This window comes from Notechis scutatus, chromosome 2 (assembly GCF_049901735.1).
Source record: "Notechis scutatus isolate UNSWTSFEM ecotype Mainland chromosome 2, rNotScu1.2, whole genome shotgun sequence".
NCBI classification, from domain to species: domain Eukaryota; kingdom Metazoa; phylum Chordata; class Lepidosauria; order Squamata; family Elapidae; genus Notechis; species Notechis scutatus.
Window position 1 is genome coordinate 137,158,715 of NC_142010.1, and position 26,689 is coordinate 137,185,403.

General features: G+C 44.8%; 1 protein-coding gene across 2 annotated transcripts in view; it reads right to left on the reverse strand.

Annotated features, from left to right (window-relative positions):
* Positions 1 to 281: 281 nt before the first annotated feature.
* ADCY6 (adenylate cyclase 6) overlaps positions 282 to 26,689 on the reverse strand; it is a 68,857-nt gene continuing 42,449 nt past the window's right edge. For both annotated transcript variants that reach the window (XM_026683840.2, XM_087954013.1), the window contains exons 14-23: positions 21,735 to 21,822; positions 20,916 to 21,032; positions 13,376 to 13,537; positions 12,656 to 12,831; positions 9,678 to 9,704; positions 8,231 to 8,360; positions 5,880 to 6,143; positions 3,375 to 3,579; positions 3,149 to 3,273; positions 282 to 1,602 (exon numbers count right to left, since the gene is read on the reverse strand). In XM_026683840.2, the coding sequence (XP_026539625.2) occupies positions 1,477 to 1,602; positions 3,149 to 3,273; positions 3,375 to 3,579; positions 5,880 to 6,143; positions 8,231 to 8,360; positions 9,678 to 9,704; positions 12,656 to 12,831; positions 13,376 to 13,537; positions 20,916 to 21,032; positions 21,735 to 21,822 (1,420 nt within the window). In that variant the 3' untranslated portion in view covers positions 282 to 1,476. The remainder of the gene's footprint in view (positions 1,603 to 3,148; positions 3,274 to 3,374; positions 3,580 to 5,879; positions 6,144 to 8,230; positions 8,361 to 9,677; positions 9,705 to 12,655; positions 12,832 to 13,375; positions 13,538 to 20,915; positions 21,033 to 21,734; positions 21,823 to 26,689) is intronic.

Consider the following 26,689-nt stretch of genomic DNA (forward strand, 5'->3'; position numbering starts at 1 on the left):
ATTGAGATTCATGCAGTACCAAATCCCACTAAGTGCAGAATTTCCATCGCTGGATTTCCATCCCTTTTTATCATATGTGTGCAAACAAAACAAACATTTTTTAATTTATTTTTACTGCAATACTCAAGCTTAATTTCTCCGATCTTCCAGCAATCTTTGGACAGAGAACCCCAGGGCCCACCCACATCTGCAGCACCAAATTCTCCCCAGTTTACACTAGTGTGTAACACTGGCTCTTATTGTTGACTTGTTGCTGATTTGTAAGCCCTTTCCTTTTCCCACCTCCTCTCTTCCAAAGTCAGGGAGGACCAATTCAAGGACATCTCAATCCTGGACTGTTCAATGCAAACATTGCAGTTCCCTCCCCCCAGCCAAAAAAAAAAATGACAGGAAGACCATAGGATAGGGAATTTTGAAGAAAATTGTAGGTGGATGGGAAACAGCTGTAACCGAAGTCCTACATGGAAGGAAAAGCATCCTTCACACTTAGGAGATAACAATTGCCATTTCTTTTCTTTTGGGGGCTTCCTGCAGAAAGTGAAAGAGGTAAAAGCCTATCAAACCACTCCATCCAGTCATAGGTCAATCTCCTCCTTTTGCTCTTCCATAAGGTGGGATTATGTCTTTCTCTGCCTATTTTGGAAAGGCAGGAGCGGTGGAGAAAACAAGCTGCCTCACCCCACACCTTTTCTTTGGTATCAAAGCCGGAGTCTCGAGGTCCCTTTTTCTGAAGCACCTCAAACCTCACCCTTCTTTCCTCACAGCTGTTTGGCAAATAAGAACTGTACCCCTCCCTTCCCCAAACAATCACCCCTTCCCAAGAAATACGCATTCCTGAACTTCACAGTGACAAATGTGTGCACGTGTGCAAAAAACAGACTAAGCGGGTGTTGCTGTGAGAGATGTGATGTTCTAATGAGACGTTCAATAGGCATTTTGAGGGCAAGCAGCATTGATGAACTTCCCAAAGTTGTGGTAAAGTGCCACCGGCAAGAGAAATACAGCCTCTTTTCAAGAGCCTCAAAGTAACTTTGGGGAGAGGCAAGTGGGAGGAACAGCCCTCTTCAGAATGAAAGTGAAAGTATCAGCTTTCTGGATCCAGAGATTTATAAATCGGTGTGACTTTTAACCACTGCTGTAGCTTCCCCTCGCCAGATTGTTTGGTCAATGCTAGGAGAAGAGTAAGTTCTACAAGAATGACTTTGTTTTCCTGATCCCAAAGAAATGGGCCAGCAGCTGGAGGGGCACTCCAAATTAGGCTTTGCTCCCAATAAATAAAAAATAAGTCTCTTAAGGGGCAGAGTGATAACACCCATCTTCTCTTTGTCAACACCGCCGAGGATACCATGATAGAAACGTAAGGGCTCTCCTTCCTAGAAGTTTGGTTCTAAAATTCAGATCAAACAGATAGAACCGATTAACCCCGTGGCTGCTTAAGCCCAGCTTAAAAGTTTCCTTGGTTCCAGAAGGTTCTTGCTAACTGGTAGGGCCTCCATTCAAAAAATAGGTAGTCATCTCGCCTTTGCCCTTGACTTTGATGACTCCACGGCACTCCAATTGATAACCTTTGGCAGCTAATACCTGATAGAGGTCAGTTGTCACCTAGGGGAGGAAAAAAAGCAGGGACAAAAATTCTTAGTAATCAGCCAAAGAAATGAGTCTAAGAGTCTCAACATTTCTACCGAGTACTTCTTCAACATGTAGCCATGAAATTCATTATCACAAGATATAGCCAAACCTGCAAAAATCAAAGCACTTTCATCTTAATCAAATCTAAAACTACAGCAATAGCACTTAGACTTATATATAGCTTCACAGTGCATTTACAGCCCTCTCTAAGCGGTTTACAGAATCAGCATATTGCCCCACATCAATTTGGGTTCTCATCTTACTGACCTTAGAAGGATGGAAGGCTGAGTCAACCTTGAGCCGGTCAGGATCAAACCCCTGGCAGTCAGCAGAATTAGCCTGCAGTACTGTATTCTAACCACTGAGCCACCACAGCTCTTAAAACTATAAAACTACAGGTAGTCTTCACTTACAACAGTTCATTTAATGACTGTTCAAATTACAATGGCATTTAAAAAGTGGCTGTTTTTCCAGTTAAAACCTTTCCAGCATCCCCATGGTCACATGATCAAAATTTAGGTGCTTGGCAACTGGTTCATATTTATGACCGTTGCTGTGTCCCAAGGTCATGTGATCCCCTTTTGCAACCTTCTGACAAGCAAAGTCAATGGGGAACTCAGATTCACTTAACAACCAGTTTACTTACTGATCAACTGCAGTAATTCACTTAACAACTGTGGCAAGGAAGATCGTAAAATGGGGCAAAAACTCACAAATTTCTCACTTAACAACAGAAATGTTAGGCTCAATTGTGGTGTAAGTAGAGGACTACCTGTATATAGATAGCTGTATCCTGTCACTGCCTTTCTAAATTCAAATGAGTATTTTCCTGGGACAACACAGCTGTCACGTGAATCCAGGAAAAAGTGTGGTTTCCTTAAGCAGCTGCTGATTCGTATAGTAAAGGTAAAGGGTCCCCTCGCACATACATGCTATTCGTTTCCGGCTCTAGGGGGCGGTGCTCATCTCTGTTACTAAGCCAAAGAGCCAGCGCTGTCCAAAGACATCTCCATGGTCATGTGGCCGGCATGACTAAATGCCAAAGGTGCACAGAATGCTGTTACCTTCCCACCAAAGTGGTCCCTATTTTTCTACTTGCATTTTTACATGCTCTCGAACTGCTAGGTTGGCAGAAGCTGGGACAAGTAATGGGAGCTCACTCCGTTACGCGGTGCTAGGGATTCGAACCGCCAAATTGCCGACCTTTCTGATCGACAAGCTCAGCGTCTTAGCCACCGCGTCCCTTCGATTCATTTAGTAAAGACCTCCAAACTAGATCCAAATAAGAGCACACTTATTTTTATCTTCAAAGAAACTGCTGGCTCCAGCTAAAAGACCATTTTCTAAAATAAAAATCAATGTGATGCTTGGCTTTTTGCAAAATCCCATTCATTTTTTTTTAAAATTAGCATGAGTTTGAATAATGCAATATTCAATTTAGGGCAAAAATTTATTTTAAGATTAAGTAGTGATCATTTTATTCATGATGGGAAAATGGTCACCCCATAACTGGTCTCACCTGAATGCGGTCAGGGACGCCAGTGCTGTCCATACGGCTAGAAACATTTACAGTGTTGCCCCAGATGTCGTATTGTGGCTTTCGGGCTCCAATCACACCAGCCACTACTGGCCCAATGTTTAGTCCTAGAAGGGCGGAAAGAATCTCAAAGGTCAGAATGAAACAACATCATAAATGCATTGCAACCCCTCGTTTCCCCCTTGCTACTTCCAAAACTTTAACTGACCAATTTTCATTTGGAAATTATTGAAAGAGTGTTCATTGATATATTTCATCTGCTCCATCAGCCTCATAGCATAGTCGGCCAGTGCAGTGATGTGAGAGCGCCCCTCTCGGTCATAGGTGCTATCGTTCAGCCCTGATGCTGCCATGTAAGTACTTCCAATTGTCTTGATCTTCTCCAGCTGCCTGAATGGTTCGTCACTGATGATCTATAGACAGGAGGAAGGATCATGCCATTTAATATTATGAAGAGCATTATTATATCACCGTTTAAAATATTCTCAGATCGGCAGAAACTAGGCTCTGCTCCCAAAATTGTTTCTTATGCTCCTGATACAGGGTCAACAAGTCAGGGAAAACTTTATAAATGGGCATCTTTTTCAGCCTTGGACACCTTTGCATAGATTGTAGCAGTGCCTCTCCCCATAGCAGGGTAGAGGACTACCTGTATTACGGTAGCTGCATCCTGTCACTGCCTTTCTAAATTCAAATGGGTATTTTCCTGGGACTGCAGAGTAGTCATGTGAGTCCAGGAAAAAATATGGTTTAAGCAACTGCTGATTTATATAGTATGGGGAGGCACTGCTACAATCTATGCAGGCACAAGCCTTCCCCTTTGAAACTCCTCCAATTCCCTGGGCTATCAGCAGTGCATAACGCTGAAGGTGACTGCCAATAATGTGGTCCCAAGTTGTTCAGGGCTAAAAACAAGACCTGACTGATTCTGCCAGGAGCCCTGTGGTGGCACAGTGCTTAGGATGTAGTAGAATGCACTAGAATACAGGCTCTTCCCACTGTCAGGAGTTCAATCCTCACCAACTGAAGGTTGACTCAGCCTCCCATCCTTCCAAAGTTGGTAAAATGAGGACCCAGATTGTCGGGGACAATATGCTGACTTTGTAAGTCACCCAGAGAATGCTGTAACGCACTATGAAGCAGAATAAAAGTCTACGTGCTATTGCTAGTGCTGTCACAATAGCCTAGAACAGAGTTCCCCAACCTTTCCAGATTGGCGTCCCAGATTGGAAACAGAGGGAAGGGGGAAAGAGGGGATGGTTTTGTGGGAGGGGCAACTGTGCGCACACAAGCACAAGTGCGGCCCCAAGCACCCGCAACGCTCGCATGAGGATCCCCTGCGATGCTCACATGAGTGGGGCACAAGCCCCTTGATGCTTGTGTGAGTGGTGCTGAGTGCGCACACCAGTCGGCCACTCACACGGCCTAGTTGCAAATAAGCCACGGATCTGTAGTGGGCTGTGGCCCACAGGGTGGGGACCCCTGGACTAGAACAACTGAAGAGAACATGTTGAAAAAGGGCAAGTGCAGCTTTTGAATAGTCAGGCTGAGAATTCTGACGGAGCTACCTGGATTGCAAAAAATCTAAAGATCAACAAGGAGCACAGGTAGGCCTCGACTTACTACTATTTGATTGGTGTTCATTCATCAGGCAGTGAAAATGTGGTCCTCACACTTATGACCGTCACAGAGAGAAACACGAAACACACACACACACACACACACACACTATCCTTCATCAAGATGACTTGTTACTTTTAATAAAATCTATTGCAATGCAGAGCACATTCTGCCACAGATGGGTCTCCAGCAGACCCATGCAGATAAGAGATGATTATTTCTTAGAATCAAACATTCTTGATCCTTTAAAATTTTCAGGGAGAATTTTTTTTCTCTATTTGCAACTTTGAAGATTAATATTCATATTCAGACAGCTAGCTTCTGTGTCCTTAACCAATGTTTTTCTATCAATCAAGGTTATCTAAATTCACCTGACAAACTTAAGGTTATTGAGTGGACCAACTAGATTTACATTACATCTTTTCCTACTTGTAATGGCTGCTGAATGTTGGCTATCAGACCACTTCAAGCAACTTAGATTCATTCTGTAGTTAAAAGTGAGTGAAGAAAAAGTATACTAAGGAATATAATTGCAGGATTTGTAGTCTGCTAAGTCACAGTTTGTTTAACCAGGGTTCAGTCTAGAGATGGGAATGCCTGGGGAAAAAATGGAAAAATTGGGGGGAAACCCCCCAAATAATGTTCCCCGCCCCAAACAATGGGGGGGGGGGAATCCTTCAGTCCAATTAGCTGAGTCTATAAACAATACTTGACAAACTACAACATCTGAGTCTACATAACACCCAAACCAAACCATCTTGGCTTAATGAGATGTGTGAAGCCAGTCACTGTTGGAGCCACCAGCATTCACTATGCAGGTTTCTGCTGTTGTAAATAGCAGATAGTATTATGGAGGGAAATCATATTATAACATGATCTTTCTATTTTCCTTTCAAGGCTCTCCAGATGTTGTTGGACTGCAACTCTACAATCCCTCTCGTCAACTATTGCCATACCGCTTAGAGCTAATGGGAGTTGTAGTCCAGCAACGCCTGGAGGGCCATGTCATGCCACTTCCTGAAAAACAGAGACTTTTTACCCCACTGAGTTTAGTGCCTTCCATTTTCCAATCTTCTAAAAAACACACACTCACCTCGTCAAAGTCAGCAATGATCTCGTTGAGCAACCGAAGGCATTCAACACCCTCATTGTTGGCTTCCAGCTCCACGTAGAACTCAGAGAAGTTGCTGATCGAGGCAAACATGACAGCTACACATTCACACGACTGGTGGTACAGCTCATCGTTGAGGCGTTCCCGTGCCAGAAAGTGAGCTGCCACATCTTTGGGCAAGATGTTGTGTAACAGCCGACGATTATAAGCCTGCAGCTCTTCCATCTCTTCCTTCTCACCTGTAGCCTGGGAGAAATCAGGTCATCCCTTATGCAGGCGTTAAACAGAAGGCAAATCTTAACATATGAATAGATCATCTCGGGACTTACAAGTGGATCAACAAGAATCCTTGGTTCTAGTAGTCACAAAATGCTAGCTATCCTCTTGAAGAAATAAAATGGATGGCTGGATAGGCTAAACTGGATTTCTGCACAGAAGGAGGGTTTGGTTCATTTAATTTTAGTGTTCATCTTTCAAAAGTCTAAAGATACTATAATGTACTCTGTCCATCCCGAGTTATACAATCAATTGTAATTTATTCATGTTCAATACATGAAAGATTAATAGGAAGCGCAATCCTGTTTTGCAAAAGCCTCAAAAGAAGAAGTTGAATTCTGCATCATACAAAATTCTGTACATTTAGCTTTTAAATACACATGTATGTTTGGTGGGATTCAATTTTTTTTACTACTGGTTCTGTGGGCATGGCTTGGTGGGAGTTGCAGGGTAAAGATACTGTAAAATCTCCAATCAGAAGTGGTATTTGCCGGTTCTCTGAACTACTCAAAATTTCTACTACGGGTTCTCCAGAACTGGTCAGAACCTGCTGAATGCCACCTCTGTTTTACATATATCTGGATTGGGTCTCGTTTCCTCAGAAATAACAAGTTAATAAGATAAACTGGTTTTCCTCAATCTGAGAGTCTCTGTCATCCCCATATACCATAGTTATTATCTGTATTAGTTGAGGATAATGAGAGTTGTAATATATTTCACATATTCATTTTGTTCTGGAATATCCATTTAATTTTTAATAGATGTTCATGATCTTTTGAATCGCCAATTATTTAGAAATTAATATGAGAACATTTTATTATGTACTCTGTGTACTTTTGGAATCACAAAAAAATCACCAAAAAAAGGACATTTTTCTTTCATTTGTACAGGTAATCCTCAACTTACAACCACAATTTTGACCAGAATTTCCATTGCTAAACAAGGCAGTTGTTAAGGGACTTGTGTCGAATTTTACAACTTGTTTTGCTACAGTTGTTAAGCAAATCGCTGAGTTTAACTGAATCATGCTGTTGTTAAGTGACTCTGACTTCTCCCATTGACTTTGTTTGTTGGAAGCCAGCTGGCAAGAACACAAGTGGCAATCCCATGACCCCAGGATACTGCAACTGTAATAAATACATGTCAATTGCCAAGCGCCTGAATTTGGATCACGTGATTGTGTGGATGCTGTGATGGGCATAAGTGTGAGGATCTGTGGTAAGTCACTTTTTTTCAGTGCCTTTGGAACTTTGGTCAGTCACTAAATGAAGGGTTGTATTTCAACAACTACCTGTACTACGCAGAAGTTATCTCTGTATCCATAAGTCAACAAGAACTTTTCTGCTAGGAGTCTTGAAAAAAATGTAGATTGCATCTAAGCCTTCCATTAAGCAGATAACAACCAAACTCAATATGTTATTTTAGTTATATAATAAGAAAGGAATAATATATTTGCAAGACTGGGTGCTACTTGAGGATTTAAAGTTTCTGTCTCACCATGCTTCAGTCAAATGTTTTAAGACCAAACCAGAATTTTTCAGAGACTATATCTCAGATAACTGGTATCTTCAGGGTTGGATGTTGTACAACAGTGGTCCCCAACCTTTCCAGCTCTGCAGATCGGCGGGGGCAGTGGCAGAGGCGGTCATAGCGGCCGGGTGGGGAGAGGGGATGGTTCCATGTAAGGGCACCCACCATTTGCACAAATGGAGTTTTGCATGCTCAGCTGTTTGCCCACAACTTGCGCAGCTTGTTCCCAACAGGCTGTGGCCCAGTACCCTTGGGGACCCTTGTTGTACAACTACATCGTTAAGAGCTTGTATGGCAAAGTATAGGCAATAGGATATGAGAAGATGGGCTGGGCAGCTAATCTTCTCCCTGTCTACTGCTAATAAAAGCTCTAAGGCTCTTTCCTGTCCAGACCCTGACAATGAGAAGAAGGAATGTTAAATAGGAATGGACAAAAGATAAGACCCAACCGCAAATCTGGGTATTCACCAATACTAAAAACTCTCTCTTGCAGCTTGTTTTCAGAATCTCTACTTTTTCTCCAATACCTGTTGTTTCCAGAGAAAATCAAGGCGCGCTGTTGATTCGACTTGTTGGGCATGAAGATAGAGGGCCAAAGCAAAAAGCAACAGGATAACAGGTGTCATGTACTGCAGAGCTACTTTCTTCTGTGAAGAACTATTAAATTAAATTGAGAGAGGCAGAAAACAAGAGAGTAAAGAAAAAAACACAAAGTACTTTTCACTTCTCATGACCCTAACACCTCGGCACTTTACCCCATGATCTTTGCCACTCCAACTCAATCAGCCCTCCTAATTACACTGTTGCCAGCTGGCCTTTGATGCTATATTCCAGCCCTTTCTAATCTGATGAGACTGGTTAGGAACAAAAAGACACAGAATCCTCAACCAGAGCAAGTTTCAGTCCAAACAAATCTAGGAGGTAACACATGGGGAAAGGAGCCATATGCAGAAAGGCAGGAGGTGCCCTGAAAAAATTAATAAGAATAAACATAAAGTAATATGAATCTTGAAAGACCTACATTGGTTCTTAGTTGCTCATCAGGTACCATTTAAGGTGTTAGTAGCAACCTTTAAAGCCCTAAATGGCTTGCAGCCCAGCTATCTAAGGGATTGCCTCTCATAGCCAATCGGTGTGATTATTTAGTCATCAGGAGTGGCCATCTTGGACACATCTACTTGACTGAAGCTTCTCTTTCTATAAATTGGAGAAGTCTTTCTCCTGAATTGCTCCCAAGCCATGGAGGGTGTTCCTTGGGAACTGTGTTGGGTCCCTATCTTTCGCAAGTGTCTAAAGAAACATTTTTCCAAATTACCAAAAATTTAACAGTTATTCTCAACTTTTTGTATCTTTTTTGTCAGCTACCTTGAGGGCTCATCAAAGCAGAAAGGTAGGATACTGGTCAAAATCCTCATCCTCATCATCACAATGTTTTATTTTCTAATCCTCTTCTTGACCACAAAACCTCTGCCATATCTCTTTAATCATCATTCCTCACTTAAAGTATTTCCAAACTTAGTGCACAACTGCAGTTGTTTACTGTGGTCCCTTGATACAATTTGCTTCTCTTCCCTTCTATTAAATTAAGTCCCTCCGAGCACTCCGTTCATTTTAAATTTAGATTTGCAAGATCCTCTGGATATGAACTTATCTTGTACTTCTGCTACTTAAATAATATCATCAGTTTTGTCTTGTTGTGGTAGAACAAACAAGACTCATGGAAACCCAAAACCAGCATGAGCCAAAACAAGGGGAATGGGCAAAATGTCCCTGAACAGTCATCTGTTCAGTTCTAATGCTCAAGGGAGTAATGTTTTTTTTTTGTCCTAAGAGCATTAACTTCCAAGCATGCTTCACAAAACTTTGGTGATACTTTCACTGGTTTCTGAAACATCCCACCTACCCATCTCTTTCTCCCTGCCATCATTCCCCCCGCCCCCCACTCTATTTAGTCCACACCCAATTCCTACTCACCAGGGCTGAGTCTCATTGGAGGCTTGCCTGTTTTGGAAAAAAAGAAGACATTTTTAGAAATAGTCCTTAATGAAGTCTGAATTATTCTGGTCTCTTTTCCTTTGTTTAATAAGAGGGGACTCCAAACTTGGCAACTTTAAGATCAGTGGATTTCAAATCCCAGAATTCTCCAGCCAGCCATGCTTGAAATTGAAGTCCACCAGCCTTAAAGTTGTCAAGTTTGGAGACCCCTGATTTAAAAAATACTTTCAGATACGAGATTATATTTTAATTGCAAGATTTTGAAGGTTCACTGTGACACAAGGCTTAAGTCAACTTCTGAATGCCAACATTCTAATTCCAAGCCAGGCTTCGTTTTTTCTTACTTTATAGTCTTCCACAATCCCACTATTCTTTTTCTTGGGTAGCCAGAAGCATTTCATGGATTTGTCCCATTAGTTTTCCCTGCCTTCACAACCTCATCTATTGAATGCTTTCACTTTATATGTGAAGTTATGTCACAGGTTAATTCTGTCTATTCCCACATTTTATTTTTCAAAAAACCCTAACGGAGATCCCTAAATGCACAGTCTAAAGATGGAATCAGTAGCTTTTCTTAAAGCAATGAGTATTGTGTTGTTTTTTTTTACATAATACCATGGCTGAAAAACACTTTAAAGATAATTACTGTCAGATTGACGTTCCCCTATTCCTTGAGGAATTCAAGGCAGCATTTGTACTAGTCCCTCTTCCAATGTTTCCTCAGAACAACGACCCTGTGAAATTGGCTGAGCTGAGAGAAAGTGGAATGCCCAAATAATTCAGAGAGTTTCTGTGGCTGACAGTGGATCTGGAACCTAAGTCTCCTCCGTGACAGTCCATCCCATTGATTCATAACATCACATCTATCCACTCTACACCTAGCCACTACACCATGCTGATTCTCATGTGAAAACAAAAATATTTAAAAAGATTCCGGTGATTTAATTTAAATAATTAAATAAGAATCATACTAATTTTGGAGGTCAGCAGGTACCATCTACTGCTGCAAAAGCCACAGTTGCAACCTCTTATTCAGAGAAAACCATCACTTAAGGAGAAAAGAGATGAATATTTTTTCTTCTTCTTCTCCTTCTTCCAGTGGCCAAAAAAGTCAAGGGTATGCATGTGGGCAGGAAGGGTAAACCCCTCACTCTGAATTTGTGTGTGTATGTGTGTGTATTCAGTCCAAAGGGATAAGGACCCATACATGGAGTAGCATTTCTGTAGTGCGCTGGAGAAAGTTTATACAAATGTGGCTTTTGGGCCTTCAACTACCCAGAGGCTGTCTTTCAGGATGCTATCTATTTCTCTCTCCTTGTTCCTGGGGTCTAGGACTTTCAGGAAACCTAGTTGGGTTTGCTCAACATGCTGAGTCAAAGCCATGTTGTGTGAACACCACAATCTAGTAAAAGTAGGACGTCTAGAAAGGCAAATCAATCTTCTAAGAAAAAGAAGGTTAAGTAGGGAGCACTTGAAGAACTCACTGGCAGAATTTTGGCAGCCACAAAACACAGCCCTTAACACTGAATGACTGATGGATGGCTCCACCCACAGTCCACCTACTGCTGCCTGCCTGGCCAATCAAGAAGTGCTATTCATTGCCAATACAATGCTCTTAAGGAACATCAGGTGAATTTTTTTAAAAAAATGAGAGTGTTTCCTTGCATTTGAGAACATACTGATAAAAGGACTGGGGGGGAGGGACGGGACATGATAGCAATATTCCAGTATTTGAGAGGCTACCACAAAGAGGAGGGGGTCAATTTATTTTCCAAAGCACCAGAGAGTAGAGCAAGAAACAATGGATGGGAACTAATCCAGGAGAGAAGCAACCTGGAATTAAGGAGAAACTTCCTAACAGGGAGGACAATTAACCAGTAGGACAGCTTGCCTTCAGAAGTTGTGGGTGCTTCATCACTGGAGGTCTTTAAGAAAAGACTAGATAGCCACCTATCTCAAATGGTATAGGGTTTCCTGCTCAAGCAGGGGGTTAGACTAGAAGACCTCCAAGGTCCCTTCCAACTCTATTCTGATTGATTGAAAAGATGGTACTATATTATCATTACAACTAGTATTAACACTTTTGTAATAATTTCTAATACTAGATTCAAGGAGATGTCAAATCTAATAATGGAAGAGGTGGTCCTTGTTAACAACCACTTGTTCAGAAACCATGCAAAATTAGAAATCCACTGAATGAGTGATGGTTATGACCAGTCTTCAAAGTTCTGGCCTTTCCAGAACCCCTGAAGCCATGTGATCGTGATCTTTGGCAATCAGCTCACACGACAGTTGTATTATCCTGCAATCACATGATTGCAATTTGCAACCTTCCTTGCTGGTTACCCACAAGCAAAGTCAGTGGGGATGCTGGCAAGGAAGGTCACGTGTTGCTTGGGTAAATCCAGGCCTGGCCAGCCCTCTCTGGCCAATTCTGCACCTTCCCCCACCCAACAGCAACCATCCAAGCCCCACTGTGCTTGCACCATGCCTCCTCTAAAACTTGCACCACCTCACACATCCCGGAACAGCCCAACTCTGGTTGCACTGCATTTACACTGGACAATTCCAGTGTTCTGACACCTTCTCCCACACCATGAGCCATTTCCCTGCCTGCTTGCCAACCAATTGGGACTTGCTTTGGCTCTGGAAGCTGGCAGAAAGTTGCAAGGTGGTGCTTGCTTAATGACCTGCAATCTTCACTAAATGATGGCAATAGGGAATGCGGGGATTGCTGTCGTTAAGTGATGTGAGCCCATGGCATTGTACAGTACTTTACAACTGCATTACTTAGCAACAGAAATTCCAACCCCAATCGCTGTCACAACTCAAGGACTATCTGTATAGAAGAATTATAGGGAACCACCACACCCACCCCAAAATCTTGAGAGGTGTTTGAGGCATGACTAAAGACTGAGATTCTTCCCACCCCTGGGGAGAGAGAGAGAGGTTCTTACAGAGCATTAGTGGCCACCAGCAAGTCATAGTTGTCAAACAGGACACCCTGTGGGCCCTCAGCCAGTATCAGGTACACCACCTCCATCGTCACCAGCAGCGCCAGCTTCCTAAGGCTACTGATGTGCAGGAAGACGGAAGAGGCCAGCAGACTCAGCAACACTGAGTAAGTGAAGTACTAAAAGGAAGAAAGGATAGAGATTTGTAAGGACAAACCCAGATGTGTTCCCAGAAGTCCCACAATCGCTCCTTCAAAGCGTTCCCAACCCTGTTTTCTCCCCTGAAATGAGACGTGATAACAACTAATCACAATGGATGTTATAAGTCTCCTCCTTCAGTATCAGAGGCAGGAGGTTAATAAGCATCCAAGTTGCCAGGGGGAAATTGGCTCTCTGATTCCAGCACAGCCAGCCAAATGATGGAGGCCGACTTTTACCGTTTAGCAACAGTTCAGATCTCCCATCCAGCAGGCCTCTTATCTCTTATTCTCCCTCCTGCTTCCACCAACACATTTCCCCATTCCAAACTCAAGCAACCTTCATGGCCAAGAGAGGCTAGTCCACCTATCAACGAACTTCCGGGAGGGCAACATGGAGTGAAGGAGGAAGGAGACAACCCTCAGAAAGAAATGCTCCACGTCGCTGCACACAAAGCTTGACGTCCTCCCTTGTGCCCTACCCAAACCCCATTTTCCACACCGAAGCCTTCTCTGATGCACATACCTCAGGGAAACTGCAGGTCAGATCATCCTTCCCTTGGCAGGGTGTTGTGTCTGATGCCAAGGTATAATTGAGACCACGGAGGTAACAGGGGTCTACTGTAGCCGGAGTAATGTTGTAGAATCTAACCACGCAATCTTGGAGCCGGATCCGACTGCAAGCAAACTAAAGGGTAGGGTAATTCAGCTAAGGAACTGCTGCTCAATGGTTCTAGAACCCCCTGATCCCCTACTGTAACTGGGTCTATGACAAATCCCTGAGGCTCTAGGGATGCAGACAGGTAATGAAGAGATTGGGCGTTGGTTCTTACCTGACACGCCATTTCTCTGGAGCCGTGAGGATCATCCAGAGAGTGGGAGGTGCTTCAGTCTGCGTCGTTGTAGGCTGAGCTTAATTACTGAGGATTGCTCCGCCCTTCACCACGTGGTTGCCTTGCAATCCCCAGTTTACGCGAAGTCGAGAGTGAAGAGAAGATCTTGCTCTCATCTTACTATGCTAAAGGGTTTATTGGCGAAACAAGACCCCACCAGACGGAAAACTTAATAAGGGTGGGGCTGGATGATCCTCACGGCTCCAGAGAAATGGCGTGTCAGGTAAGAACCAACGCCCATTCTCCTGGGAGCCGTTCGGATCATCCAGAGAGTGGGACATACCAAAGCTTGGCTGTCCCTACGGGAGGGAGTCCGTCTGGTCCTGCAATCTCTGCGGTTCTGTGAGGACTCGCTGGAGGACTCGTCTATCAAAGCGAAGCCTCCGCCGAAGCAAATATGTCGATCTTATAATATCTAATAAAGGGAGATGGGGAGGCCCAAGTGGCCGCCCGACAAACGTCAGCAATTGGAACCTGGGTGGCCCAAGTAGCCGAGGTAGCAGCACTTCTGGTGGAGTGTGCCGTTATTCCGCTGGGAATGGGCAGGGCCTGGGACAGGTAAGCTTGGGAAATAGTAGCTCTAATCCAGCGGCCGATGGTTTGACGGGGACACTTTGTGGCCTAACGATTTGGGCTGAAAGGAAAGGAATAGGGATTCGGATCTCCTGAAGGGCTGGGTACGTTTAATGTAAATGTAGAGGGCCCGTCTTACGTCTAGGGTATGCCAAGGCTTCTCCCTTTCCCGCGAGGGATTGGGGCAGAAGTTCGGAAGTGTGAGTTCCTGTGCCCTGTGGAAGGCTGAGTTGACCTTGGGCAAGAAGGTAGGATCCGGCCGGAGAACTACCCGGTCGGCATGGAAGATGCAAAGGTCCTTCCTCACCGACAAGGCCGCTATCTCTGATATTCGGCGAGCCGAAGTTATGGCCACCAGAAACACAACCTTGAATGTTAGGAACTGGAGAGTGGATTCCCTGAGCGGCTCAAAGGGGTGTTTGGTAAGGGCCACAAGGACCTTATTGAGGTCCCAAGTGGGGTATCTGTGAACTGATGGGAACACAGGTAGTGGCTCCCCTGAGGAATGCCCTAATGCGAGGGTGGAGGGAAAGGGACCCCAGATTGCCACAAGCAATGACGGTTGAAAGAGGCTGCGACCTGACGCCTCAGGGTGTTCGGAGAAAGACCTTTCCTCAGACCCTCTGGAGGAATTCCAACACTTGAGCTATGGATGGTGAAAGTGGGTTGACCTGAAACCCTGGCACCACTTGCAGAAACTATTCCAAGTGGCATTAAAGATTCGGGCTGTGGAGGGTCGCCTGGCGGCTAGGATGGTATCAATAACCTAGTCCGAAACTGCTCCTTTCTTAAACGCTCCCGCTCAACCTCCAAACAGCTCGCTGGAGCCACTGCGGGTCCGGGTGCTGGAGGGGACCCTGAGAAAGGAATCCTGTTCGGAGGAATTTCCCAGGGAGGGGCCATCGATAGGTTGCGGAGGTCCGCGAACCATGGGCGCCTGGGCCAGTAGAGTGCCACCAGAATCAGTTCTGCTGTCTCGGAGATGAGCTTCTGGAAGACCCTGAGTACCAGGGATATGGGAGGGAGAGCATATAGAAGCCCTGTGGGCCAGGGGCAACGGAGGGCATTGTAGTTCTCGGCCCCGTGGGAGGGGTACCTCGAGAAAAACCTGGGGAGTTGAGTGTTGAGGGGGGATGCGAGGAGGTCCACTGACGGGAGGCCGAACAGCCCGGTCGCCTCCCTGAACAGTGACGGGTGGAGGTGCCACTCGGACTGGTCCCCGTGGTCCTGCTCAACCAGTCTGCTTGGGTGTTTAAGTCCCCTGAGATGTGCTCGGCTTTGAGAGAGAGGAGATTGCGCTCCGCCCAACGGCAGAGGCGCTCGGCCTCTCTCATCAAACGGATGGACTGGGTGCCCCCTTGTCGGTTGACAAGGGCCTTGGCGTGTGATGTTGTCCGTAAGTATAAGGACATGCCGCCCACGTACCTGAGGAGGAAGTGGCGTAGGCCCAGGTGGATGGCGCGGAGTTCCAACCAGTTTATACTGCATGCCCGTTCTACCTGAGACCATCTGCCCTGTGTCGAAAGCGAGTGGATGTGAGCGCCCCCTCTGGACAGGCTGGCATCTGTGGTGAGGGTGAGGCGTTGGGGCTTCTTGAGGCCATGTCCTTGTTGATGGCGGGACTGGTCCACCAGAGGAGAGACGTGAGGACCTTTGAAGGTACCTTGACCGTGGCCTTTGAATTGCTACTGCCGGACCGTTGGAACGGAAGCAGGAACCACTGTAGGGACCTGGTGTGTAACCGGGCCCAGGGAACGATGGAAATACATGAGACCATTTTACCTAGTAGCTTAGACAGATCCAAAAGTGTTACCCTTATTGAACGTCTGATGTGTGTGATGGTTTCCTGAATGCTAAGGAATCTTTCCGAGGAAGGGAAACCTTTCCCCGAACTGAGTCAATGACGGCCCCCAAGTGGGTGATCCGTGTAGAAGGTAACAGTTGGCTCTTTTTCCAGTTACCGGAAACCTATGGTCTTGGAGGGCAGAGAGGGTAGCTCTGACATCCTTCTCTGCTTGGAGTCTGGAGTGGGACAGGATGAGGATGTCATCCAGGTAACAATGGAGACAAACCGGAAGGTTCCTGAGGTGGGCCGCCAGAGCCGCGAGGACCCTAGTGAAGGTCCTCGGGTTAGAGGCCATCCCAAAGGGAATGGCCACATATTGGAAGTGGTGGTGGTTGTAGCAGAATCTGAGGAATATGGAATGGGAGGGCCGGATTGGAATGTGGAGATACGCCTCTGAAGGTCTATAGAGGCTAGCCAATCCCCCTGTCTGATGCCCAGGAGAATGGACTGCAGGGTGTGCATCTTAAAACTGCGGTAAATCAGGTAACGGTTGAGGCGTTTCAGGTCTAGAATAGCCCTCCATCCCCCTGAGGATTTGGGGACCACGAAGAGGTGAGAGTGAAACCCCTGCCCCCGCTGGGATGGTGGGACGGGTTGTATGGCCTGTATGCTAAAGAGATGCTGAATGGCTGAATCCATTAAGTTGCGTTTAGTGGGGTCCCTCGAAGGGGGGATGCCATAAAGAAGTCAGGGGGGGTGCGCTGGAATTCAAGCGCGAGACCAGGTCTGATGGAGTCCCGGATCCCGGCATCGGAAGTGGAGGAATCCCATCGGTCAGCGAAATGCTTGAGGCGTCCGCCGATGGGAAGGGAGGGACGAGGTCTATCTGGTGCGCCGGAAGGGCTACCCTCCGGAGCCCCTGAAGGGACGTCTGTAGCTGCCGCCCCTCCTGTTCCTGTCACCTGGATCGGCTCGATCCTGGGGCTGGAATGGCCGGAAGGAGGGGAGTCTCGGATACCTGGGCTGGAAAGATGACTGGTAGAAGGGTCGGGAGGGACCTCTCCGAAAGGGCTGGGGGGCTCTTGACTCTGACCTCCGAAAAGGGGGGGGAAGAAATTTTTTCTTACTTCGGGGTTCGGATAGCAATGGCTCCAGGGCGGCACCAAAGAGTCTGTCCCTCTTAATGGGGGCAGTGGCCAGCTTAACCTTGTTTTTATGTCCGCCTGCCAGTGCTTGAGCCAGAGCAGGCGGCGAGCTGTAACGTGAGAGGATATTGCTCTGGCGGAGGACTTCACCGCATGGTAGGTGGCGTCGGCCGAGAATTCTGCTGCGGCCGTCAACTTTGCGATTTCCTGATGTGCCCTTGTGTTAGAGGGGGAACATGCTGTTTCACTTGGCGGAGCCACCGGATCGAGGACCTGGTGAAAGGGAAGCGGCCATGGCCGATCTAATGGCCCAGGTGTCGGCCTGATGAGTCCTACGTAAGGCCAGTTCGGACCTTTTGTCCTCGGGTTTCGGGCTTCCAGGGGGTCACTGGAAGAGGACGAGGATACTGAACCAACGAAGGGCTTGTCTACCTCGGGAGTGTTAAGCAAGTTGCAAAAGCTCAGCTCGAGGTTAAAGAACCTCTTGTCCTGGCTGGATGGGGCAGGGGAAGCTCTTGTAGAGTCCAATTGGTCTGAAACTAGGTCGTGGAATATGGGTGGGGCCGGAATAACCTTCGCCTCCACCACGGGCTGCCTAAAAATGGCATCCTCTTGTCCCTCTGCCGGGGCGGGGAGAGCCAGAGAGGACTGAACCGACAGGCCAGAAATGTTCTTGGCCTTAAAGAGTAGTGATTAAGCATGTGTGGCTTGAACAAACCCAGAAGGTGGGTTGATCGGGAGTGAGGCCCTCGTCCTCGGACATGTCTCCTTCTATCGGGCCTATCTCCGATAGGGGTTCCCCTTGTGTAGACCCCCATTCAAGATCCTCCTCCTCCCCGAACCTATCCAGGTCCTCTATAGCCTCCTCCATTTCCCCTTCTGGGAGGGGGCTGTCCCCCCATAGAGGTACCTGACCATGGGTAGGGTCCAATCTAGGCGAGGACCTGACTGATGGCGAGTCGTGTTCGGGCGCCATCGAGGGGACCGGACCTGTACATCTGTTGAATGCCCTCTGCTATCCCCTGGCGGATAGCCCGTTCCATCCATGCCTGCATGAGCGCAGAAATCTCGACAGTGGCGGCCTCCTCCTGGCGCAGACCAGCGGCCGTGGGCGTGAAAGTACTTCGGCCGTCTGGCTGTTGATTCGGGACCTGGCGTCCCAGGGATAAGCTGCGCCTGGAGAGGGAAGAACAATCTGGGGGAGGGGGGGTGTCTGGACGTAGAAGGAATGGAGGGTGGGAGGGCTGGGGGCACTGGTTGTGCCTTTCTAGATCGCCTGTCAAATTCTTTCTCCAGTGCCCTATGACGCCTTAGGGCGTCTCTCTGAGAAGCCTTGGAAGTTTCCTTAGGGGCTTCCTTAGCCTGTCTGCGCAGGTGGTAGGACTTAGATCTGGCCTTCAAAGAAGAGCCTCTAGTGGAATTGTCATCTGCCATTATAGAAGAAAGGACTCTAGCTCCAATTTAAGGCGGTTGGCTCGCCAAGGTTTCGGCCTACAACAAAGGCCAGGTGTCCTTTCAGCTGGCCCGCGCCCCCTTTTGGAATTTAGATATGTAAGTTCTACAATATTATTATTGTTATAATTATTAATATAAATATATATACATGCGTATAAGCACTGTATATGTAATCCAATCAGTGTTGGTAATGCGTTATTGCCAAGTACCAATAATATATATGAAAATATATATATACCTCAGAAAACATATATATGTATATGTATATAGTTATGTATCATTATCATCATTATCATTATTATTATTATTATTATTATTATTATTATTATTATTATTATTATTATTATTATTATTATTATTATTATTATTATTATTATTATTAATTTTTAATAATAATACTTTTTGACAAGAAATAAACCGGGACCTGTTCAGCGCTCCCAGAAGGGAGTGACCCCAGATACGGTGTTAAATTCTCCAATTGTCCAAATGAACGCCTGAGGCTGAAGTGAGGCCTCTGGCAGCTGGAGCTCCCAGGCAACCACCGGGAGGGATAGGCTGCAATTCCCTGCCTTGAGCTGCTGCGGAAAGCCAACAATTTGCCAATATCTAAGAATGCAGTAAGTTCTCACAGGCTGGGAGGCCTATGATTAGAAGACTAGTTTCTTCGCAGTCGCAGAGGCCTGTTACAAAACGCCAGCGTGGCGGCGCCCAAAATGGCGGCCGCCCACGATCCCTTTAAAAACGGGCCGCTCAGGGCAAGACTAAGCCTCTCCGGCAAACCTGGAGGCCGAGAGAGGCAGCGAGACAATTTTTCGCCCCTTTTTGGGGCGATCGGCGTTCGCGGTGGGGGGGATCACCAGCTGCGCTTATCAGCGCGATCGAGTGGAGCCGCTACAATAGCGGCGCAAAAGCGGCAGGAAAGGAGCCGGGTGGAAGGGGGGAGGATTGGCGCCGGAGCGCGAAAGCCGCCCGCTCCCTATCCCCCCTGGGGGCGAAGAACGCGCTCCCCTGCTATAGCCACCCCAATTGCGCAGAGGCTAAGGAGAACCGAAACGCAAGGCAAACCTGAAGGGAAATTTTCTTTTCTATAGCTGTTAAAAAGGAACTTGAATCGGCCAAAGAGTGGAGAAATGCACAGCCTAATCTCACGAAGGCTGAGCGTAAACTGGGGATTGCAAGGCAACCACGTGGTGAAGGGCGGAGCAATCCTCAGTAATTAAGCTCAGCCTACAACGACGCAGACTGAAGCACCTCCCACTCTCTGGATGATCCGAACGGCTCCCAGGAGAATTGATAGGGATTTTGTCCAGCGTCCTTTCCTCAGCTTTCCCTTGCCATTTGGGAATTCTGATAGTTCTTAATACCAACATATGGAGATGATACCGATTTAGGGAAATATTAATGCATAAGTCTTCCTGTTGTTTTTTTCTTGGCAAACAACATTTTGCATAATTTTAGAAATCTTCAGTGCAATCAGAATCTTTGATCAGAAAACTGTAGCAGAGCAAGAAAAATAAAATGTCTACAACCCCTCTGTTCAAAACCTAACAAAGTGGAATATGCAAATACCTAACAGTGCTAAGTCCTAGTATAGTTTGCTTGAGGGGATACACAAAATCAGCCAATCGTGGTTTATAAAGCATGGTTTATAACTTTGGCATTGTATGTGAACCAGGTCTCTGTAGTTCACTTGTAAAGTACAGCGTCTGATAAATGTATCTTATAACTTGCTGTAATACACATAATCCTCAACTTACAACAGCTCGTTTAGTGGCCGTTCAAAGTTGCAACAGCACTGAGAAAAGTGACTTATGATCATTTTTCAGAGTTACGATCCCTGCAGCATCCCCATAATCTCAGGATCAAGATTCAGATGCTTGGCAACTGGTTCATATTTATAACCGTTGCTGTGTCCCAAGGTCATGTGATCACCTTTTGGGACAGTATGCAAAGTCAATGGGAAAGCCAGACTCACTTAACAACCCACTTATCAACTGCAGTGATTCACTTAACTACTGTGACGAGAAAGATAGTAAAATGAGGTAAAACTCACTGAACAAATGTCTCACTTAACAACAGAAATGTTGGCACCATGGTCTCTGCCTATAGCAATCTTAGTTGCACAATTTACTATCATCTGACCAATCTTGTGAATTCAAGGCCTTTGACCTTCAGCCCTCCTCCAGCATCTTTGCCCCTCCCTGCTTCTCATACCATGTTGACAAAGGCAGAGATGAAGACAAGCAGGATGGAAGCAACGCCAGTAATAGTGCTGTTGATTCGGGATTGGATGATCTTGCGAGACGCACTCTGCAAAGCGGCAGGAAAGGGCTACAAGGGATTGGGAAAAAAAGGTTGAATGAGTAAAAGGGGTGCTGATATTACCATTCATCACTTCCAACTAGTTCCAACTATCCTCCTTAGCCTGATGACACCAGAGCCAGATACCAGGAATCAAACTCATGGCAGTCTTTAATCTAAAAGACTCTACAGTGGGGATTCAGGCTTTCTGCTGAGAAGCTGAATTGTGCTCAGCAGACAACAATAATACAGTATAATATTAATGACACTGTAGATATTATTATTTTCCAATAACAGTGGAGACAACCCTGGAGAAGATGGATGAATAATCTGGCCTGATATAAAACAAGTTTCATTTTTCTATTTCCCTAATCTGGACAAAAAGAAGAAAAAACTCCAAATCTTGCTTGATTACTGGTCCAACACCAATTAGTACTTCCCTCCATCTGCAACTTGGCAGGAGCCAGTGAAAAAGTGAAAAAAACCATAATAATAGGTTCTGAAACAGCTTTCCAGAAGCAGGTTCTTTTCAAATGTGTTAAAATCAGGCTGGCTGGAAATTCTATGCAGGGTAATCCCAAACATACCTCAAAGGTACTCAGCTGGGGAGGAATGCTCCAGCTGGAAAAACTGCACACATCTCTATTCTTGATAAGAAGATGTGCCCAAGCAGCTGGTGGAGACAAAGTCAGAACAAATCAAGATGGTGGGATTTGTGAGAGTGTAACTTACACCAAGGCAGGAATAAAGGGCACACACAAAAAGAATGGAGGCCAGGATGATGAAGATACTGATGTAGGCACCAAGCATCAGAGAGGAACTGTGGAAATAAGGAGCGCAGTTAGACTGAGAAATCCAGACACTGTCATCAAGTTAACCTTTTCAGTACTTGCTAGTATACAGGCCTGATCTTCCCCAACTTGAGCCCTTTAGCTATGTTGAAAGATGATTCCCACTACCCCCAACACATCCATTGTTGGCTGAATGGTCATAAACCAACACATTTGGAAACATTGGATTAGGAGGGTTTACATAACGTTATTAAAGTACATTGCACCAATTTTGCCCTACGATGCCTCAGCGCTGAAGTATGTTTTCATATACTAATAATATGAAGGGAAACCTGGAAATCCATGCAGTTAGGTATGTGCATGGATGGTGCGTATGTATACAACTTGCCATTTTTATTTGGATAATTTTTCAGTAATTTGGCTGAAGCGGATTTCTCGGTCTTGCAGACTTCTTTTTGAACTTTCAGCATCGCTGGAGCATTAGAAGTTACTTAATGTTGCTTCCAGGAACAGCACATTTGTTTGTAGCACAATATGGTACGTGATTTGGAATTTGGGTTTTTGCATCTGTGTGTACTATGTAGCAAATGGCTACTTTGCCTATATATGCCCCAAACACAGGTAGTGCTTGACTTACAACTTACAGTTGGGACTAGGATTTGGGTTGTTATACAAGGCACTTGTTGAGTCATGCCTAATTTTTCAAAGCTATTTTGCCACAGTTAAGTAATTACTGGAGTTGTTAATTGATTGTCAATAAGCAAATCCAGCTTTCCCATGGACTTTGCTTTTCAGAAGTTGTTGGGAAGGTAGCAAACAGTGATCACATGGCCCCAGGACACTGCACCTTTCATAAATTCATGCTGGCTGCCAAGTCCCCAAATTCTGATCACATGACTATGGCGATATTGCAAATGGTCGTATATGTGATGCTGATCATAGGTCATTTTTTCAGAACAGGTGGTCCTTGGTTTACAACAGCTCCCGTATACTACGCACAGAACTCAAAAATCATCTAGACAATGGAGAGAAGGACCTGTACATTGATTACCATGCAGACTGTATCAAAAGAAAGTCACACAACCCACAACTCAGCATCCAAACCTTCTTCAACCAATCCACCATCACCCAAGACTAGGCACGCACACCCCCAACTACCTCAATTCAAACTACAACTGTCCTTAAATGCAAGCTACTCAATGCAAGAAGCCTTGTAAATAAAATATCTGAATTTCTCCTCTTACTAAATACGACTAAATTCGACATCATATTTGTTTGTGAAACATGGCTCAATGCATCTCTCCTTGACTCTATTACCTCAGTAAGAGACTATCATGTTTACCGATCCAATCGTGAAATCCGTAGAGGAGGTGCTGTTGCTATCTTCTATAAAAAGTCCTTACATCTAAAAAACGTCCAAGTTACCCAAGAGCTTGCTCTTCCTGAGACCATTATATGTGAACTGACCTTAAATATCACATTTCGGTTCTTACTATGTTACAGAGCCCCTGATTATGACATCGAACATGTAAACAAGCTAAATACACTACTAACATGGGCAGCATCCTGCCTACACGCTTTTATCTTTCTTGGTGATTGCAATCTACCTCATATTAACTGGACCCTAAACGAATGTACAACTGAATCCATACATGCAATCTTCTACAACGCTGTAACAAATCTGGGACTGGAACAACTAGTAATCAATACTAGGCTTAACAACTGCCTCGATCTCATCTTCTGCAATAGTTTGAATTCAATTTACGGAATACAAATTAAAGAACCCTTTTCCAACAGTGACCACAACATGATTGACTTTTGTCTCAACAGACGTCCACACAAAAATCATCACAATGACAAAATCCCCAATTATAACCTCACAAAAGGCAACTATGATCTTATAGACAATGATCTCTCATCTCTTGATTGGCAATTTCTATTCACTGGATGCAATACTGTTGAAGACCATTACAACATATTCTTACTAGAAATCAAAAGAGCCATCAAACTATATGTACCAATAACAACTCCCAAAACCAGGAAAAACAAATTACCCATAACAATAAGGAAGCTTCAATCCAAAAAGAGATCACTTTGGCGAAAAAACAAATCTGGTCATGTTGCCAACTTCAAAAGCTGATACAAAAATCTATGCCACCAGATAAAAACTGAATGCACTAATTATCACATCAAACAACAGGAAAACTTTGTTTGCACAAATTCCACTCGTGCTTTCTACATTTTTGTAAACAACAAACTAAAAGACTCAAGGTCCATCATACCCCTGAAAGGACCTAATGGCAAAGACTGCAACGACGACACCATCAAAGCAAACCTCTTTAACACATTCTTTGGCTCAGTATTTGTAAACAGCAATGGATCAAGCCCAGTACTTCCTAGTCGAACCACAGACAACTACAATGATCTAATACATATTGATTTTACAGAGGACAATGTTGAAAAAGCACTACGCAATCTAAAACCATCTCTATCTATTGGACCGGACAGAATATGTGCCTACTTCTTAAAAAAGCTATCCACTGCCATAGCCGAACCTCCAAGCATAATCTTTGAAAAATCTTTCAGGACCAGCTCCTTGCCAAAACTATGGTCACAAGCCATGGTCATCCACATCTTCAAAAAGGGAGACCCCAGCCTAGTTGAAAATTACAGACCAATCTCCTTTAACCAATCCATCATCCTCCACTTAGAAACAAACAACCTACTCTCTAATAAACAATTTGATTTTTCAGAAAAAAACTATCCTGTAATCTGCAACTCTTACACTGCAAAAACATATGGACTACACAACTCAATCAGGGCAAAGCAATAGATGCAATCTACATAGACTTCTGTAAAGCCTTTGATTCAGTGGTACACGACAAACTACTCCTAAAACTAAAATCTTATGGTATCTCTGGACACTTGCATAACTGGATAGAAGCATTCCTGTCAAACAGACAACAAATGGTCAAAATTGGGAGCGTCCTATCAAATTCTGTACCTGTCAATAGTGGTGTCCCCCAAGGCAGTGTTTTAGGGCCAACTCTTCATGCTCTACATAAATGACCTCTGTGATCATATTAAGAGCAACTGCGTTCTCTTCTCTGATGATGTAAAGCTATTCAACACCACAGACAATACTACTACCCTCCAAAAAGACCTTGACTATGTATCAGAATGGTCAATCAAATGGCAACTTCAAATCTCAACAAATAAATGCTCTTCTCTTACATATTGGCAGAAAAAAATCAGAAAATAAAATACAAGCTAAATAGTCAAGATCTTGTTGAGGATCCAAACTTTGTCAAGGACCTTGGAGTACTCATCTCAAATGATCTAAGTGCTAGAGCCCACTGTAACTACATAGCCAAAAAGGCATTAAGAGTTGTTAATCTAATCCTATGTAGATTCTTCTCTGGTAAAATCACACTACTAACTAGAGCATACAAAACATTTGCTAGACCTATACTTGAATACAGCTCATCAGTCTGGAACCCATATCATGCATCTGATATTAACACAATTTTAAAAGTCCAGAAATATTTCACAAGAAGAGTTCTCCACTCTACTCATTGCAGAATACCTTATGCCACCAGACTTGAAACTCTAGACCTAGAAAACCTAGAATTATGCCGCCTCCGGTCCAATCTAAATATAGTATATAAAATCATACATTGCAATGTGCTACTTGCAAATGAATATTTCAGCTTTAATCATAACAATACAAGAGCACACAATAGATACAAACTCAAGGTTAACCGCACCAAACTTGACTGCAGAAAATACAACTTCAGCAATAGAGTAGTCAATGTTTGGAATACTCTACCTGACTCTGTGGTTTCTTCCCCAAACCCCAAAAACTTTAACCTTAGACTGTCTACTACTGAACTCATCCCTTTCCTAAGAGGCCTGTAGGGGGCGTGCATAAGCGCACCAATCATGCCTACCATCCCTGTCCTATTGTCTTTTATTTTTCTTATAAGTATCTATCTCATGCATTCAAAACTATATTTATTCTTATACCTGTATCTTGTCAGTGATTGACAAATCAAATAAATACTAAAATACTAAATACATTCAAAATGACAATGGCACTGAAAAAGGTGACTTATGAACATTTTTCACACTTACAACCATTGCAACATCACCAGGGTCACGTGATCAAAATTCAGATACTTGGCAACTGATTCATATTTATGACAGCTGCAGTGTCCCGAGGTCAGGTGATCCCCTTTTGCAACTTTCTAACAAGCAAAGTCAATAGGGAAGCCAGGTTCACTTAACAACCACCTTACTAACATAACAACTACAGCGATTCATTTAAGAATGGTGGCAAGAAAGGTCGTAACGTAGGGCAAAACTCACTGTATTCTGTATTACCTGTCTCACTTAGCAGCAGCAGACATTTTGGGCTCAATTGTGGTCGTAAGTTGAGGACTACCTGTATCCTGTTAACTCTGAATGGTCGCCAGACAAATGGTTATAAATTAAGGACTATCTATACTGGGTACATTAAGATCTTTCCTCCTTCATCATGGGCATGCACATGCTTACCCATGTTTCCCTGAAAATAAGACTGGGTCTTATTTTCTTTTGGGTCCCAAAATAAGCAGTAAGGCTTATTTTCAGGGGGTGCCCTATTTTTTTCCATGTAAGGAAGGCCCACTTCTTCTGCTTGCTCACGGCGTGCCACCACTGCCACGGCAAGGCAGGAGGGGATGGAGCTGCCTCACACGCCCTGCAGCAGCTTGCTTCAGGGCCCCCACAGCCAGGCCATCCATGTCCCACACCTGCCTTGTCTCGTAGCCATGGCACCAACACACTGCTCAGCCTCCTGCTGAGCTGCGAGCAAGCAGAAGAAGTGGATTGGTGGCCACATGGGCTCCTGCTGCA